Source organism: Miscanthus floridulus, chromosome 10 (assembly GCF_019320115.1).
Source record: "Miscanthus floridulus cultivar M001 chromosome 10, ASM1932011v1, whole genome shotgun sequence".
NCBI lineage: Eukaryota > Viridiplantae > Streptophyta > Magnoliopsida > Poales > Poaceae > Miscanthus > Miscanthus floridulus.
This window is the reverse complement of record NC_089589.1, coordinates 120,330,882-120,346,418: the sequence shown is the minus strand read 5'-3', so window position 1 is coordinate 120,346,418 and position 15,537 is coordinate 120,330,882. Positions and strand designations below refer to the sequence as shown.

General features: G+C 43.7%; 2 protein-coding genes and 2 long non-coding RNA genes across 17 annotated transcripts; 2 read left to right on the top strand and 2 right to left on the bottom strand.

Annotated features, from left to right (window-relative positions):
• Nucleotides 1–291: 291 nt before the first annotated feature.
• On the bottom strand, nucleotides 292–9,454 carry LOC136487069 (putative disease resistance protein RGA3). Of its 14 annotated transcripts, none has more exons than XM_066484188.1 (8): nucleotides 9,142–9,454; nucleotides 4,403–9,030; nucleotides 4,153–4,253; nucleotides 3,150–3,279; nucleotides 1,384–1,444; nucleotides 1,213–1,300; nucleotides 797–975; nucleotides 292–680 (listed from the first exon to the last, which is right to left on the bottom strand). In XM_066484188.1, the coding sequence occupies exons 1-2, from the start codon at nucleotides 9,175–9,177 to the stop codon at nucleotides 4,414–4,416; spliced, it is 4,653 nt and encodes a 1,550-aa protein (XP_066340285.1). In that variant the 5' UTR covers nucleotides 9,178–9,454; the 3' UTR covers nucleotides 292–680; nucleotides 797–975; nucleotides 1,213–1,300; nucleotides 1,384–1,444; nucleotides 3,150–3,279; nucleotides 4,153–4,253; nucleotides 4,403–4,413. The 14 variants fall into 14 exon arrangements, with proteins under 14 accessions (XP_066340285.1, XP_066340291.1, XP_066340284.1 ...); XM_066484194.1 differs by having other exon boundaries at nucleotides 292–694; nucleotides 797–880; XM_066484187.1 differs by having other exon boundaries at nucleotides 797–880.
• A 432-nt stretch (nucleotides 9,455–9,886) lies between these two features.
• On the top strand, nucleotides 9,887–11,069 carry LOC136487068 (uncharacterized). Its single transcript, XR_010767128.1, has 2 exons — nucleotides 9,887–10,405; nucleotides 10,859–11,069. It is a non-coding gene; the product is annotated as an uncharacterized lncRNA (long non-coding RNA).
• LOC136487066 (uncharacterized) lies at nucleotides 11,012–14,507 on the bottom strand. Its single transcript, XM_066484185.1, has 2 exons — nucleotides 13,689–14,507; nucleotides 11,012–11,653 (listed from the first exon to the last, which is right to left on the bottom strand). Exons 1-2 carry the CDS (start codon nucleotides 14,505–14,507, stop codon nucleotides 11,012–11,014), a joined length of 1,461 nt encoding a protein of 486 aa, XP_066340282.1.
• LOC136487067 (uncharacterized) lies at nucleotides 14,388–15,537 on the top strand. Its single transcript, XR_010767127.1, has 3 exons — nucleotides 14,388–14,527; nucleotides 14,753–14,854; nucleotides 14,936–15,537. It is a non-coding gene; the product is annotated as an uncharacterized lncRNA (long non-coding RNA).

Below are 15,537 nucleotides of genomic sequence, written 5' to 3'. Positions count from 1 at the left end.
CATTCAAGTTAATGTGCAGCCACCGTTGTATCATCCCTCCTGGAAAGGTTGCACACAAAGCCTACAGTCACACTTTATAATATATATATATAAAACCATATATAGGAGCTGTCAAGGGCGTGGATGGTCGCCTTGCAGGAGCAGTGTTGCCTTGCTATCCAGTAGACAGACAAACGGAGAGGCATAGGTCAGTGTTCGAGCGATCTCATATTTCAATGCTCATGTTGCATGTGATTATTGTCTAGATTACCCGAGTAACACAGCTCAGTGGATGGTTGAAACCCATCTGGGTTCGGGAATCAATTGGCTCTAGGATTTCGTACCATGGAGAACCGAAGAATTTGCAAATGTTGATCTGCCCTAAATACAAAATTCTGATGAATACAAAATACAAGGGTACTCTAAACACAAACCTTGGGCCCTCCCAGCCCTTTTGGAGAATATATCGATCATGAAACGGGCATCAATTGGTCAAAAAAAGCTTTTGAGGATGGCTACAGCTAAAATTGTTCCCTGTTCGAGTTTCCCTGACGCTTCATCGTGGATTCACCTTGCCATCCTTGCAATGGCAGGAACCTGACATATGCAAGAAACCTTGCCCAACTTCAAGCCTGATGATCTGCAGAAGTGATATCTTCTGAAGACGATTGTAATCTCGGCAAGACGTCGTGACATAATTCCTGCAAAAATATCACTGAGCAAATAAGCTTGATCACTATTTTTCTAGGGAAAGAAACGGCATTTACAATGTCTACTGGCATCATCAAAAGGACCTGATCAAAAGTGTAACACTCACCTCATATGCATGCCAGGATGAGTGCAATGTGAAGGACCATTTGGTTCACAGCTTCTTAAGATGGCACTTGTCAGACGCCCGGACCTGCCAATCAACAGGCAGATCATAGAGCGAGTAGGACCCAAGTAGAAACAACTGAAGTTGCTCCAGCGAATAGAGTAGTACTTTCATGTTGGCTACTGAAATTTCATTGAATCAACTGAATCTTTGTGCCAAAACTGCTGCTATGCCAAGTTTGACCCAATAAACTAAAGGAACATTAGGACTTTAGGAGATTCACATAAGCTGACTAAATTTTGTTTCTCAAATATGCAGGAGAGCTGCAGATTTTTGCAATAAAGAAGAAATGGTCGATACCAAGCTGACTATATTATTTATAACTGAATTTCGAAGATTGATAGTAGTGAAGCTCTTACTGTTGTCACTAGAAAGAGTTAGGCAAGCTTGCACTTCAGCAGTTGAGTAGCATACAATTTATGGCTCATCAGAAAAGAAATTGCACTCCTGTGACATGGAAAGGCTAAGTAAAAATATAACACAGTAAAAGTAAGGAAAAAACTACAATATCTAATTATCTATATTGCTACCTTACGTGTTTGAGAATAGCTATCTTGTAATGTTGTCATTCAGTTTTTCGATCAGTCTTCGCTGCATTTAAGAAAGAAAAGAACAAACTCGTGAAGGAAATTCCCATTGCATTCTCAAACACTGGAAGCAAAACATAAGGAAACAGGTTTTCTTATAGCTTAATAATGAGAATTTAAATTACTTGTGCATGGGTGAGTTCCAGTCACTTCAAAATCTTACTTATTGGTAATTCAATTAACAAGTAACAGTTCATTATTTGCAAATGCACATCTTGTTCAAGTGATTGGTGTGTATGCCATTGGTGTGCATCCCATTTATATCTAAAAAACTTGTTCCAATGTAGCATTTCATTTATTTCGTCAAGATAGTAAGATTTACTAAGGAAAAAATTACACAGCTATAAAATATGGAAGTGATACATGCTATTATCATGGAGAGTTCAGAGCAACTCTGTAACTTACTGAGCAGCAGCATGAGTTGACTGATATCTGTATCATTTAAGATCTCCTTCATTTTTCTTTTCGGTTGTTGTGTCCGGAGTCTTTGGATTATTCGTAACAATTTTGTTTTCAACAATGTTGCATGAGATGGATAGTGATTTACAAAGCAGTGGATTGGCCAGCTTTGGAGGCAATGAAAGAAGGTTTGATCCACCAGTTGGGCATGCTGGCATCTTCTCCAGATGATGGTGTTAATCAGGGTTCGTAGTTTCTTTTGCTTAGGCGTCTGGTGCTTAGGGTGTTGTGTTTACCTGGTAAGGAGTTCTTCTGGCATGGTAGTGGTTTTAGAGTGAGTTCGGGCCCAGTGTCCCCTTCTTTATTGTTGAAACTAGATGGGACTTGATGAAACCTCTGTTAAGCAGGCATCCCCAGCAAAATACGTTCTATACTTTAATATAAGGACGGCCAAAGTGGTCTTTTGGTCTAATATAAAAAAACGACAGCAGTAACAATTCAATTGTGTCTCAACAGCTTGAACTGATTTAACATGATTTGAGGATACCAACAAAGCACACCAGTCCCACAAGATGAACTGTGAGGTGGCTTTAGTTTACTACGGCTGCAGGCAATAGTCCAAAGCATTAGGTTCAGTTGACAGCAGACTTAGAAAATAATATGCAACATGCAGTTCAAGATTTCATACTTAAGAACCTGAACAGACGAAGGTGCATGTACTTAACAATACTGAGTTTGGCCACTGCAATAGCAGACTATTGTCATAACTACCACAATTCTTGCCTACAAATGTTCCAGGGCCACATTGGGTTCAAAGGAGATGCATTTACAGTTCACAAGCATCCCATATTTGCACACGCCCAGTTATCGCTGTAGATTTATAGTATCTGGCAGATGTGACTTTCTGATCGTCGGCCAGCATATTTGCACACCCATTGTTCGCTGGTAGGTTATTTCTAGACCCAGGGCTTTACTCCATTTCCATTACAAAACGGAAATAACAGAGTTTGGGACCGTTGGCTGGCAGATGTCTTTCTGATAGTTAGCTGGTTGGTCAGAGATTCAAAACTAAATAAACGATGCACCTTTTGGTCAATGCTCGTGAATATATATTTCGAAGCATCTTTTGGTCAATGCTCTTGAAAGTATACATTCAAAATAAATATTTTATTTTTCTGAATCATTTCTAATGCCTCAAACATGGGCACTCGACATTCTTAAATCCGAATGTCCAAAGTAGCACCTACAATTGCAACGTCATTATTTTTTTTCCTCAGGGAACATGAAAACTTGCAATATAGTATAACTACCTTTGGCAAAGGATTTTCTAACAGCAGGAAGACACACCAAACTCCCCTTGTGCAACAGTGAGTTTTGAGAAAGCTTTAACATGATTAGAAGGATGCATAGCACAAAGACCTGATGTTCCCTGCTTGTGCACTGCAGATTAAAATACGTAGTGCTCATGTCAATGCAAGGAGCACTTGTGGAACATAGTAGAAGTAAAAATGACTTTTGCGAGGTTAGGAAAGAACAAAGAACAATGATCTTGCACTAGTATAATCTAATCTCAGAATTCTATTATATTAGCTAGGCGGCTCCAATGGAGATGATCTACAAAAAGAAGTGGCATTATGGAACCAACTGAGGTTAGCTTCTGTTTCAATGTAATAAAAATAGGAATGCTGCGGATACTGAGGATGCATACGGACATAAGGTTAATCCAATTCCCATAGTTATGCTAACAGAATACATCGAAGCAGACAGTAAGTTACCATGTTGTACAACAAATTAGCCCAGCATTGAGAAACCAAGCTTGGATATCAGAGTTCAGATCTTTTAAATATTGTTAGAGTTACAAACATATGGATGCAAAATCTTCCACACCAACATCTAAGAAGTAAAAAGGCAAGTATCTAAAGTTCGACAATCTGAGAAGTACTATTCTAGTAAACATTCAAAATCCATGTTTCTGCAGAACTGATAAATAAATTCAGAATGAATATACTGTAGATGCGGCTTATTCTATAGCAGTGCACTAAGACAACTTGTAAGTAGTTGGAGCATGTTTTGCAAGCTGCAAGGCATTCTAAAACTGCTAAACTCGCACTTCAGTATTCTGTGAGTGAGAAAATTCTCTCTTAATAGTTTTTCCTCAACTCCAATATAAACAGTTGAAACTTCTTCATGACTAAAGAAAAAAAACATCCAAATGATTAACAGAAAAATCAGGTTGCAGATTAACAAAAATGCAGATCAATCTTGTAAGTACGGTATGGGAGTATTGGGTGATCTTTCATGTAGAATACTAACCAGTTTATGTACAGGGTGTTAGGAACGTCCTGAGATGTTCATGCTATATAGATACATGAGAATCCAGTCGTTTGAACAATCTACCAAATCGAACAATAACCCTGCATAGTAGCAGAAAACGAGTGCGTTATTTGGAAGGCAACCATAACTGTAATCAAATGAACCAAAGATTAATGACTGATATTTAATTATTTATAAGGTTAGGAGGAGCAAGGGAAATTGGTGGGCAGGAAGTCCACCTATTTGTTACCTTTGGGTTAGTCAGGCACTGACTATTGGAATTGTTCCTATCAACTTGCGGCACCACCTTCTTAGCTCCTCGCTTCCGCTCCAACGGACATCCAATTGTTGTACTGAACTTGGAAGGTCATCCACATTTGGCAGCGATCGGATGGCTGGGCAGCCATTGATCGTTAGTTTTTGCAGTGAACTTGGGATGCACTCCTTTGGCATTGACCGGATGACTGGACAAACCTGTATCCTCAACTCTTGAAGTGAACTTGGGAGGCCGTCCTTGGGCAGCGACTGCATGGCTGCACAATTCAAGAGTTCTAATATCTTGAGGTTGGGAAGTCTGTGCAGCCCTGCAGGGAGGCACTGCAGCTTGTTGCACTCCCAAAATGAGATCGTCTCGAGGGAGGTGAGAAGCTGAAAGGCCTCCTCTTGGTGCTTTGTGAACCGCTCCAGCTCCACCTCTTTGTTCCCCCAAAACTCCAATTCGGTGAGCGAGCAAGAGAGCATGGCACAGATGGGCGCAGCAAGGAGTCCCGCGACGTCATCCACCACCACCTTAAGCTTCTGCAGTTTGGGGGAAGAGGGTGGAAACTCGAGTTCATGCGGCAGCGAGGGCTCGGGAACAACAAAGAAATTGGGAGTTCGGAACACGGATAATTTGGTGAGGCGACCTAGGGCGAGATGCCGGAGTCCCTCTCCCCGTCTTAAATCTTCAAAACCATATATGGATAATTCTGTGAGAGAGGTGAGGTTTGAGAGAGGCAGCAGCGTCTCCATGCCCTCCACGCCTCGAAGAGTGAGGTCTTCTAGGGAGGCTGGGAAGGGGAAACAAGGAGTCGATGAGGATGACGAACTCAAGGAGAGGAACCTGGGGCAACCAGATATCTGCAACCATTGGAGGGGCAGACCTTGGAGCCCGCCTCTGCCGCCGGCTTCGGTGTCGCCGTCGATTGAATCGGGGCAGAGAACCAATTTTGGGCAGCCCGAGATCCACAAACGTTGTAGCTGGGGAGGCAACAGTAGTAGCGCTGCTGCTGATGCTACTTCCTCCTCTCCTCTTGTGCCTTGCTGCTGCGCAAACTGTGCTTGTGCTTCTGTACTCTGGTGGTTCGCAACACCCAGCCCTGTTAACTTTTCACAGTTCTCCAATCCCAGGTAACGGAGATTTGGCGAGCAAGACAACAAACGGGTCAATTGCTCCCCGCTGCCACCATACTGCCTTATCTCGAGGAATTCGACTGGAAATTGATACCCCGCACAATCATCACCTTCAGGCAGCAAAAATGCATTACTCGTATCACATATTGTGAGGGTCTTAAGAGATGATAGCAATTGCAGGTGATCTAGTGAAAGAGGAGGGCACCTCCTGACCTCTAACTCTTTCAGTTCGGATAGGCTATGGAAGCCTACCACCATCCAGAAAGCATTGTCTAAATCATCCTTTCCCTCAATTCTGATGCCATATTCAGACTTATAGTTTTTTTCATAAACCAATTTCTCCAAGCCCGAACCAACTTGTGTAATCCTGGCCGAGCACGTGGTGCTAGACCAAGGAATACAAGGCAATGAGGATAATTTTGGACAATCTGCAATTTCAAGTTCTTCAAGTTTAGGGAAACAAGTCATGTGATCCTCATGCTCCGGCTCACATTCAATATGATGTTTGAATGGTAACTCCATGAGTTCAGTGCAATCTTTTATCACTAGTACTTTTAGTTCAGAGAACAACTCATGAGGGCCACTTACTATCCATTTTTTCAATTTTGGGATCTTAACTAGCTCAAGCCTCTTCAAATTCTTAAAGCTTTGGCCCGGTATACTCCACTGGCACTCATCCCCGTGTTCATTGATTAACCACAACACTCCCAGAGGTGGAAGCTTTTCCCAAGACACATCATCAAGTCGGAGAAATTCTAAATTCTTAACTGAGAGGTCTGCACCAAGCCATGAAGGACAAGTAGCGCCTCCATGCCCTCTAATGACTAGCTCAACAAGATTGCTACATGGCTTAAGGCTTTCAAGAACATGTTCTTCTCGTGCAGATTCCTTGTTCAATCGACCACTATCCCAATGTAATGTTAACTTGTGTAGATAGGTTTTCATAAACAATTTGGCCTCAGCTGCTTCTTCCTTTGTTTCAACCTTTTCAAGATTATAAATGCCCAATACGTCAAGCTCTTGTAGTTGTGCTAGTTGTTTTAACTCAAAACCATTGTTTTCTTTCTTAGCTTCGAATCTAAGTTCTCGTAGAAGTGCCAGGTTCCCCACATTAAAAATGTCTCCAGGAAGTATACCACTGCTAATAAAATGTTGCATGTTAACGAGGTTGCTTAAATGTCTTGATGGAACAGAGCAGGTCCATGATTCATTGTGTATGATCTTCAAGTGATATAGTCTCGAAATTGTTGCTGGTAGATTTATTTCTAGTGAAGTTTCACTCGTGATCCTTAGGTAGCGAAGATGGATGAGCTTTGAAAAGTTGCACAACATATCCTCCGTGGTATATGATGACAAATAAATAGCACGAAGGGCTCTAGCTTTCTCAAATAAATCACAAAAAGTCTTGGCAAAGCTTCCATATTGGTCTCCAAACACCATAACAGTACGCAGGTTTTCAACTTTCAATTTTTTACCAAGTGCAATCAAGTCATTTTTATAGTACTTCAAGGTCTCTATGTCCATGACGTCTTTGTTATCTATAATGATAGACAAGTGACGTACATCTTGGCGAATGTGTACTGACTTCACGTTAGAACTACATATGCTGAGACATTCAAATGATGAAATATTCACTGCTAGATCATGTAGTAGGTCATGGACAACATAATAAGCACGGCCATCGTTTCTTTTATTCTTTTTAAAAAAACCATGATCAACCAAGTCATCTAAATAGCTCTGTCCAACATCATCAATTCTTCCATTCGAGTCACATGGATGAACAATATCTAGTCCTATCCACAAGTGAACCAACTCTTTGCTACCAAACTCATAGTCTTCAGGAAACAAAGCACAATAGTAAAAGCACTGTTGCAGATGGAAAGGAAGATAATCATAGCTAAGCTTTAATGCAGGCATAATGTCATTGCTATCTTTTTCGAGTTCCCATTCTTTGCTTTGTAGAACTTGATTCCAATGTTTCAGTGTTGGTTGGTCTCTTAGTAATCTTCCCACAGTTTTTGCTGCAAGAGGAAAACCTTTCAATTTGCTCACTATTTTCTCCCCAATTTCAAATAATTTTTCTGTGTCACCTTCCCATGGTTTCTGATCAACAAAGACACAAGCTTCAAATAAACGCATGAAATCTTTGTGCTCTAAGCGTCCCATTTCTATAGGACAATCAACAGTCTGTATAACCATATTTGCCACCTTTGGAAATCGAGTTGTCACTATAACCATATTGCCTTTTCCACCCGCTTTTATAAATGGTGCTAATAGCTTTTTCCATTCTTCCTCATGACACTCCCACATATCATCTAGTACAAGCAAAAACCGTTTACCTTTCAAGTTTTGTTCAATTAGCTCTTGATCACCACTGTTACCTTTTTTTTCACCACCAACTATAGTAAGAATGTCTTTCACAGCTTCCTTTGTCAACCTACTAGCATTAAAATTGAGAGAGACACATATCCAAATTGGGACCTCAAAATGGCTCTTCACATCTTTATATACTTGTTGTGTGAAAGTTGTTTTCCCAATTCCCCCAGGACCAACAATCGGGAGCACAACAAGTTCATTATTAGCAAAATAGTCACCATGGATAATGCTACGCACAACTCTATCCTTTTGAATGTCCCTCCCATATAATTGATTATCTGCAATGTATGAGGTGGTTGTGGGTCGTTTCTTAGCAATATCTTCTTTCGTGATGCGGTTGGTGCCCACAAACTCTAGATTTAGAATGTTGGAGACCTGAGCACATTCATGTTTGAGGTGCTCTATGATTTCCATCATCTTTGTAGAGATTTCAACCCTGTTAAACTTCAATTTTGGTGCTAGTGCTGTGTTTCCCCCCTGCCGTACCTTAGATGTCCAGCAGAGGAATCTCCTTTGGTTCTCTGACGCGTTTGGATTCTCCAGCATGCCAGGGTGAGAATTACCATGGACAGATGCAAAAGTGCAGCATGGAAGGTATTTACCAACGGCTTGGGCAGTAGTGCTGCTGCGAGCTGTAGAGGTGGCACCACGGATCGTGCCACGCGAAGTGGAGGAGGGCTTGAGTTTAGCAGCAACAGCTCTGGCTGTGTGTCGAGCATTAAGGGCAAGCCCGTGGACGCAACCCCCGCCGGCGTGCACATCGGCGGCATCGTGGGTGCCGTCGAGCTCGTCCTGCATGCGGAAGTACTCGAGCTCGTCCAGCACGTCGTCCGCGTCGTACGCCGACTGCCGCAGCTTGTGCAGCATCTCCTTGAGCGCGGGGCTGCGGATCTCCCTTTCGTGCGCATTGTCGAGCAGGGCCCGCGCGTATAGCAGCTCCGCCTTCAGTGCAGCGACATTGGGGCCGAGCCCGGCGCTGGCCGCCCAAGCCTCGAGCACGCCGTGCGTGACGGGTGCCAGCGCCTTGCCGACCACCCAACGCGCTGCGCTGACGGCGACCTCCATCGTCGCGTCCGCGGCACCAGTCAAGTCAGCAGATCTTTGAAGGTGCTGTGCATCATGTCCGAACAGCATATCTCGTGAGCAATTGACGCGAATGTATGTTACCACTAACTAGCAAAACATTAATTGATGCCGCAGCCAACGCTACTTATTACTCACCCAAGTGAAGCGCAGATCAAGTTGAAGGCACAACATCTTACTCGATGGCAGCTAGCTGCTGCGACCATACGCAGCGCAGTACCAGATCCAGATGACGACGCAGCGGAGGAGTCTAGTCTAGAGCCGGTGATGCGCTGCAGCTGCCAGCAGCTAGCCCACAGACGAGCGATGAGGAGACGGCGCGCGAGAAAGCAAGGCTGTGTGGGCTGGCGACGGCCGGGGAAGCTGAGCGATGCAGTTATCAACAACTAGCTAGGAAGGAATCGGGCAACAGTGAGCTGATGCTCAAGGGTCACCCACTAAAGCATCAACGCTTTGCTTTATAAAGCCAAAAGCATCATTATTCGTTGAAAGCGTAATCCTTTATGATGAGTACTGTGCTAGCCGCAGCATATTTTCTTGGGTGGCCTTTTACTGTTGCGTGATGGGAGTTGTCTCGTGCTGTCGACCACATATCATCACAGTGTTGAAAATAAACAAGGTTAGTCCCTTTGCTTTTACTGGAATGTACGTGAAATGTCCCTTGAACTACTCCCTCCGTCTCATGAAAAAACGCAATTCACAAGTTCAAAAATTCTCCCACAAAAAACGCTAAAGTAGCCTACCAGCCTACTCTGCGCAAGGCCTAGAGTGGGGGACCCACACCAACAGCACCAGCCAGACTGCTGCCAGCACGAGACTTCTCATCATTAAATAAAAAAAAGAAAAATTCATCTCAACACGCTTTCATTCTCCTCCACTCGTTTCGGCAGGAGGCAACCAGCAGCAGCAGCATGCCTGCATCCTCCACTACCGCACAAGCCTTGCACCGAAAAAATAGAAAAAAAATCGACAGCACCTTTCCTCATCCTCACGCGCAGGCGCCCTCTCCTCATCCACTCCTTTCCCCTGCCGCATCGCATCCTCCGCCTAAGCCTCCCCCACCAGCCCTGTTCAGTCTCTATCCAGAGCTCCCAACCCTTCCCAGATCGAGCCCCATCTCTCCAGATCTGGTTCCCTCGTTCCTCTTCTAGTCTTCCTCTTACAGCTCTCGTCCTCATTTCCGGCATGTCTGGTGGCGGCAGGTGCCCGAGGCGTCACCGGTGGAACCGCCACTGATGGAGGCGCCGCCGGCGAGGATCTGCCCCTCGGCCCTCCGGTGGTGGCCCCAGACGATGCTTCTGGGATGGACCTGGCTCCAGAAGTGGCTGCACGTTTAAAGGAGGTGCTTGCTAACATGGATCCCATCTACCATGAGGTCTTCATCAGCATGTATAAGATTTTGGTACCTATTTTCTTCCGTCCCCAGTTTATATGGCTTTATGTGTGTCATGGAATGCTTATGATAAATGCTCTTGATGTGGGAATGCTTTTGTTCTGGGATTATGGACTCCTATATAAGATTTAGGTTAGCTGTGACATATCTTGTTATTTAGGTGTGGGATACTATGTTGAACTACTGTACAGGTTACTACTTGTGATACTGAACTGTGGTTTAGGTGTCGGATGTCATGAACTGATGTGTAATGGTACCTGTCGTAAGATTTATCCTAGCTATTGAATTTGTTGTTCTTATAAATCTGTACGACATTCTTTGGTTATGTCTAGTTTAATGCTCTTTTTGCAATCATTTAACAGTATAATATCATGCCCAATTTAGTTTTTGTGTATCACTAGTACAACCTATTATGTGTACAACGGCTGATGCTACTGTTGTGTGTTGTTCTTGTGCGTGCAGCGAACAATGCAGAGCGAAAAAAGCCGGTGCTGATGTAATACAAAGTTACAACTTCATTTAATTATAGCAGTACCAAATGGTCATGACGTTATATTACAGCACTAGCAAAATGCTCATGACTTTATATTACATCAGCAGGTACATACTCATTGCTTATATTACAGCATCACAAAAATACTCGTGACGAATATACGGGTCCGCATGTTCATGATTGTGTCCCAAGGATGCGACCACATCCTCATATAGTTGTCGGTCACAACTAAGGGTTTTAGGGAGTATGCCTAGCGCCTCCAGCCTGTCTTTGTCCATGTGAGGAATTTTGTATCTGTTTCCTCCTCCATCTTTCATGACCTCAATCATACACCCTTGTAGTGTTAGGAACACCCTATTTAAAGTATTTGGATCATAGTTATCAAACTCATTTTTGACATTCTGAATCCAGTCATCCAAGTTCCTAGAGATCCTTTCATAGGTCAAGGACTGAAGAGAAGCAAAGAATCCTAGGTCTAGTACATTCAAATCTGGAGAATTTGCAGGTTGGTTGACGAGTCGTATGTCTAGCCCTGTATGTGCTACAGCCCTAGCAAATTCTTCGTCATCTTCTGGAACATGTGAAGGGGCATTGTCTTGCTGAATGTATATGGTTTGTCCTCTAAGTTCTCGTGGCCACCGTTGAACAATAGCTTTTAGAACTTTACCAATCAGGTACGACTGCATAGTTGTTCGATCTACCTTAATAGGCTTGGTGACTTCGGTCCCTCTCCCCCTATTACGGCTTCTTCTTTTTGCTTGTTCCTAGAGTCAATGAAAAGAATTAAGGATCAAAAGTTGAAAGCTCTAGTTTGGTTTTGGTTAATTGATGAAACCCTAAGTGCTAACCTAGTTTATCAAAGTGATTATGAGATAGGTAGCACTACTCCAAGTGATGAAGCAATAACGAAGATCATGACAATGGTGATAGCATGGTGATGATCAAATGCTTGAACTTGGAAAAGAAGAAAGAGAAAAACAAAAGGCTCAAGGCAAAGGTATAAAATGTAGGAGCCATTTTGTTTTAGTGATCAAGACACTTAGTGAGTGTGATCACATTTAGGATAGATAGCCGTACTATTAAGAGGAGTGAAACTCGTATCGGAATGCGGTTATCAAAGTGCCACTAGATGCTTAAACTCATTGCATATGCATTTAGGATCTAGTGGAGTGCTAACACCCTTGAAAATATTTGTGAAAATATGCTAACATATGTGCGCAAGGTGTTTGCAGGGTTGAGATGGGTTTGGGTCCCGCTCTCCCTCCCGCCGAGCTTGCGAGGCGGGATTCGGCGCTTTTGGAAAAATGAAATGTCTATTTTCTATTGCGCCGGATGCAAAATTCTTGGTGGTTGGCACACTTGAGAAAGGGTGAAGAAGTTAGATTTGAAATGGAGTTGGTCGAAATGATGCTGGCGTCGGTCTACTGACCGGACGCTGGGTCACTCAGCGACCGGACGCTGAAGGGCTGCGTCCGGTCGAGCTGTCAGACGGCACAGTCGCTGGGGTTGAGCACCGGACGCTGGTCTGCGTCCGGTCAAGGTGGACCGGACGCGTCCGGTCGAAAAAACATGCCTCGGGGAGCTTACTGGAAACGACCGGACGCTGGGGCTTCAGCGTCCGGTCAGTTTTGACCGGAGCGTCCGGTCAGCTTTATAGCCGTTGAAATCTGACGAACAGCGTTTGAAGCTGGTGACGCGTGGCGTCCATCGGGCGACCGGACGCTGAGGGCCAGCGTCCGGTCAGTACGACCGGAGCGTCCGGTTAGAGCGCGTATTGCCCAGTGAAGGGGTATAACGGCTCTATTTGATGGGGGCTCTATTTATAGCCCCATGGCCGGCTCAAGGGACAACTCTTGCACATTTTCATTGACATAGCAACCTTGTGAGCTTAGCCAAAGTCCTCCCACTCATCTCCATCATTGATCCATCATCATTGTGAGATTGGGAGAGAATCCAAGTGCATTGCTTGAGTGATTGCATCTAGAGGCACTTGGTATTCGTGTTGCGCTGCGGATTTCGCTTGTTTCTCTTGGTGGTTGCCACCACCTAGACGGTTGGAGCAGCGGTGAAGGATCGGCACGAGTTGGTGATTGTTCGTGGCCGCCTTCGGTGATTGTGAGGGGAGTTGTACCTTCCCCGGCGGAGCGCCGAAAGGTAACTCTAGTAAATTGCTCGTGTCATTGAGTTACCTCACTTGTGGGTCGGTTCTTGCGGTGTCCAATCGTGTGGACGAGGTTTGTGAAACACCTCTTAGCCGCCGAACCACCAAGTGTTGGTCGACACAACGGGGACGTAGCGTGTTGGCAAGCACGTGAACCTCAGGAGAAAATCGATTGTCTCTTGTCTTTGGCATTCTCCCGGTGATTGGCTATATATTCATCTTGTGATTGGTTCATCCCCTACACGTCGGTATAATCACTCTACTCACTTATTTACATTCTTGTAAACTAGTTGACACAAGCTCTTTAGTGTAATTAGAATTGAGAGCTTGCTTTATTATTTATATTCATCTAGTTGAGCTCTTTAGAAGTAGCAAGGTTGAGAGCTCTTAGTGAGTATTTACATAGCAAGTTTATGTGCCTAAGTAATCATTGCAACTAGAATTGTTGGATAGGTGGCTTGCAACCCTTGTAGAGCTAGAGCAAGTTTGCATTACGCTATTTGTCATACTAATCAAATTGCTCTAGTTGATTTATAGATTTTTAAATAGGCTATTCACCCCCCCTCTAGCCATATTAGGACCTTTCAAAAGTGTTAGCACAAACTAATGTAAGAAAGTGAAACAAGTTGGTGTTGTACCTTTCTAACAAATGGCCACAATCCTATCTTCCCATCAAAGATGCAATTACCTGCATCATTGTATATAGGTCTTCCTAATGCCGACAAGAACATAACTTTGCCAATACGATTCTTATTTTGCACGGTCCTATGTGGGTCGTCCTCTCCTGGAAGCATATAATACTTAGTGTACTTTGAAGTGGTGTTGAACCACTTCTCGTCCATGTGGATAATGTTTTGCATTGCCCTGAACTTGGGTTCATGTGGTAGTGTCCGGGGATCTAACATGGAAAGACACCATTGGAGCCTGTCCCTTTTGTTTTGTTCCGTCAATAGAGGCTTTAGTGTGCTAGAGTGACGTCGTAGTAGCCCTTTCTTGAACCACCTATGTAGAGTGCTCTTTTTGACACCAATGGCTTCTGCTAGAGATCGAATAGTGCTTCTTCTATGCAACGGAACACTGAGAACCTCAGATAGGTCTATTTGCAACTTTTTACGGCCACTTCTCTTAGGTTTCCTTGATCTAACATCAACTGGAATTCCTTGGGCATGACATTGTTTTGCTCGCTGCCAAATGCGCTGCACTTTATACCTGCTCACCTGGAACATTTGTGCTACTATAGTTGTAGCTTTCCTTTTTAGTCTTCCACAATCACTTCTCTCAAGCAATGCTGCATAGATTTGTTGTCGTTCAGTTTCTGTCAAATTTCTGGACTGATGTGCATTGTTTTCATTTGCATGGTGATCTTCTTCGACATCCGAGCCCTCCAACTCCTCTTCATCAAAGACTATGTCCAGAGCATGAGCGTAAACACCATAGTCATGCATGTCTTCCATCATGCCTACAAAAGAATTAAATGGTGAGTTTTGGAGCAATTGGTGCGGATTTGTAAGTGTTAATTTTTTTTAGAATTGTGGTTCAACATGAGTGTAAGAATCTGGGTCTAGAATATTTTTTATATGGTAGACATACATTAACTAGTTGAAAAATCTTTTGTCGAATGGACTATAACTGCAGGCCTTTTCATCCATTAAAAATGAAAAGGGTAGCTGGTCGTTAGTTTACCGTGCATCTGCTGCTGCAGATCAGAAGGTGCAAAGTTTAGATCAAATTGATGTGGTGGACCGTCAAAGTTGAGACATGCAGCCTGTGGATGCTCTTCCTCTACTCCAATTACTGCAATGAGGTGAGGCACAATATTTAGTGCAAGTTTGATTTTAGTTGGAAATAGGTAATTCGAACTGAGCTTGGTCTTACTGCTGTCCAGATGCAATGAAGAGAAAAAGAATCACCTTTATGATGTTCTTGTTCTCCCTCGGAACCAGCAACATTGAGATCAATGACATGCAAACCAAGGCGTTTATTGTGATCAAGATGTACGGGCTGACCTTGGAGATGGGCTTCATCTTCATAAAGTTGATCTTCCTGGAGATGAGAGATTTCATCTTCTTGCTCATACACAGGGTTTTCATTGAGATCAGGTAAGAGGTGTCCATGTTGATCTTGGAGATGGGCTTCATCTTCATAAAGTTGATCTTGCTGGAGACTCGTGATTTCATCTTCTTGCTCATAAGGAGGCTGTTCATTGAGATCAAGTAGGACCTCTCCATGAGGATCTGGAAGAGTGTTTAGATCTATGGGCATCGCTGATGATGGAAATGGCTTCCAGGCTGATAGGAGTGGATGGTCTCGTGTGTCCTGCAGTTATACGAGGGAAGGAGTGGTGTGGCAGAGGCGGGAAATCCCCTGGCGCGGTTGTTCAAATTTTGCATTCCCCCGGCGTTGATTCTGAGCTGCAAACTGTGGGCAAGCTTTGGCACGTGTAATGGTTGTGTCTCTAGAGTGTTCTCTAAAACTTTGCAAATGTTA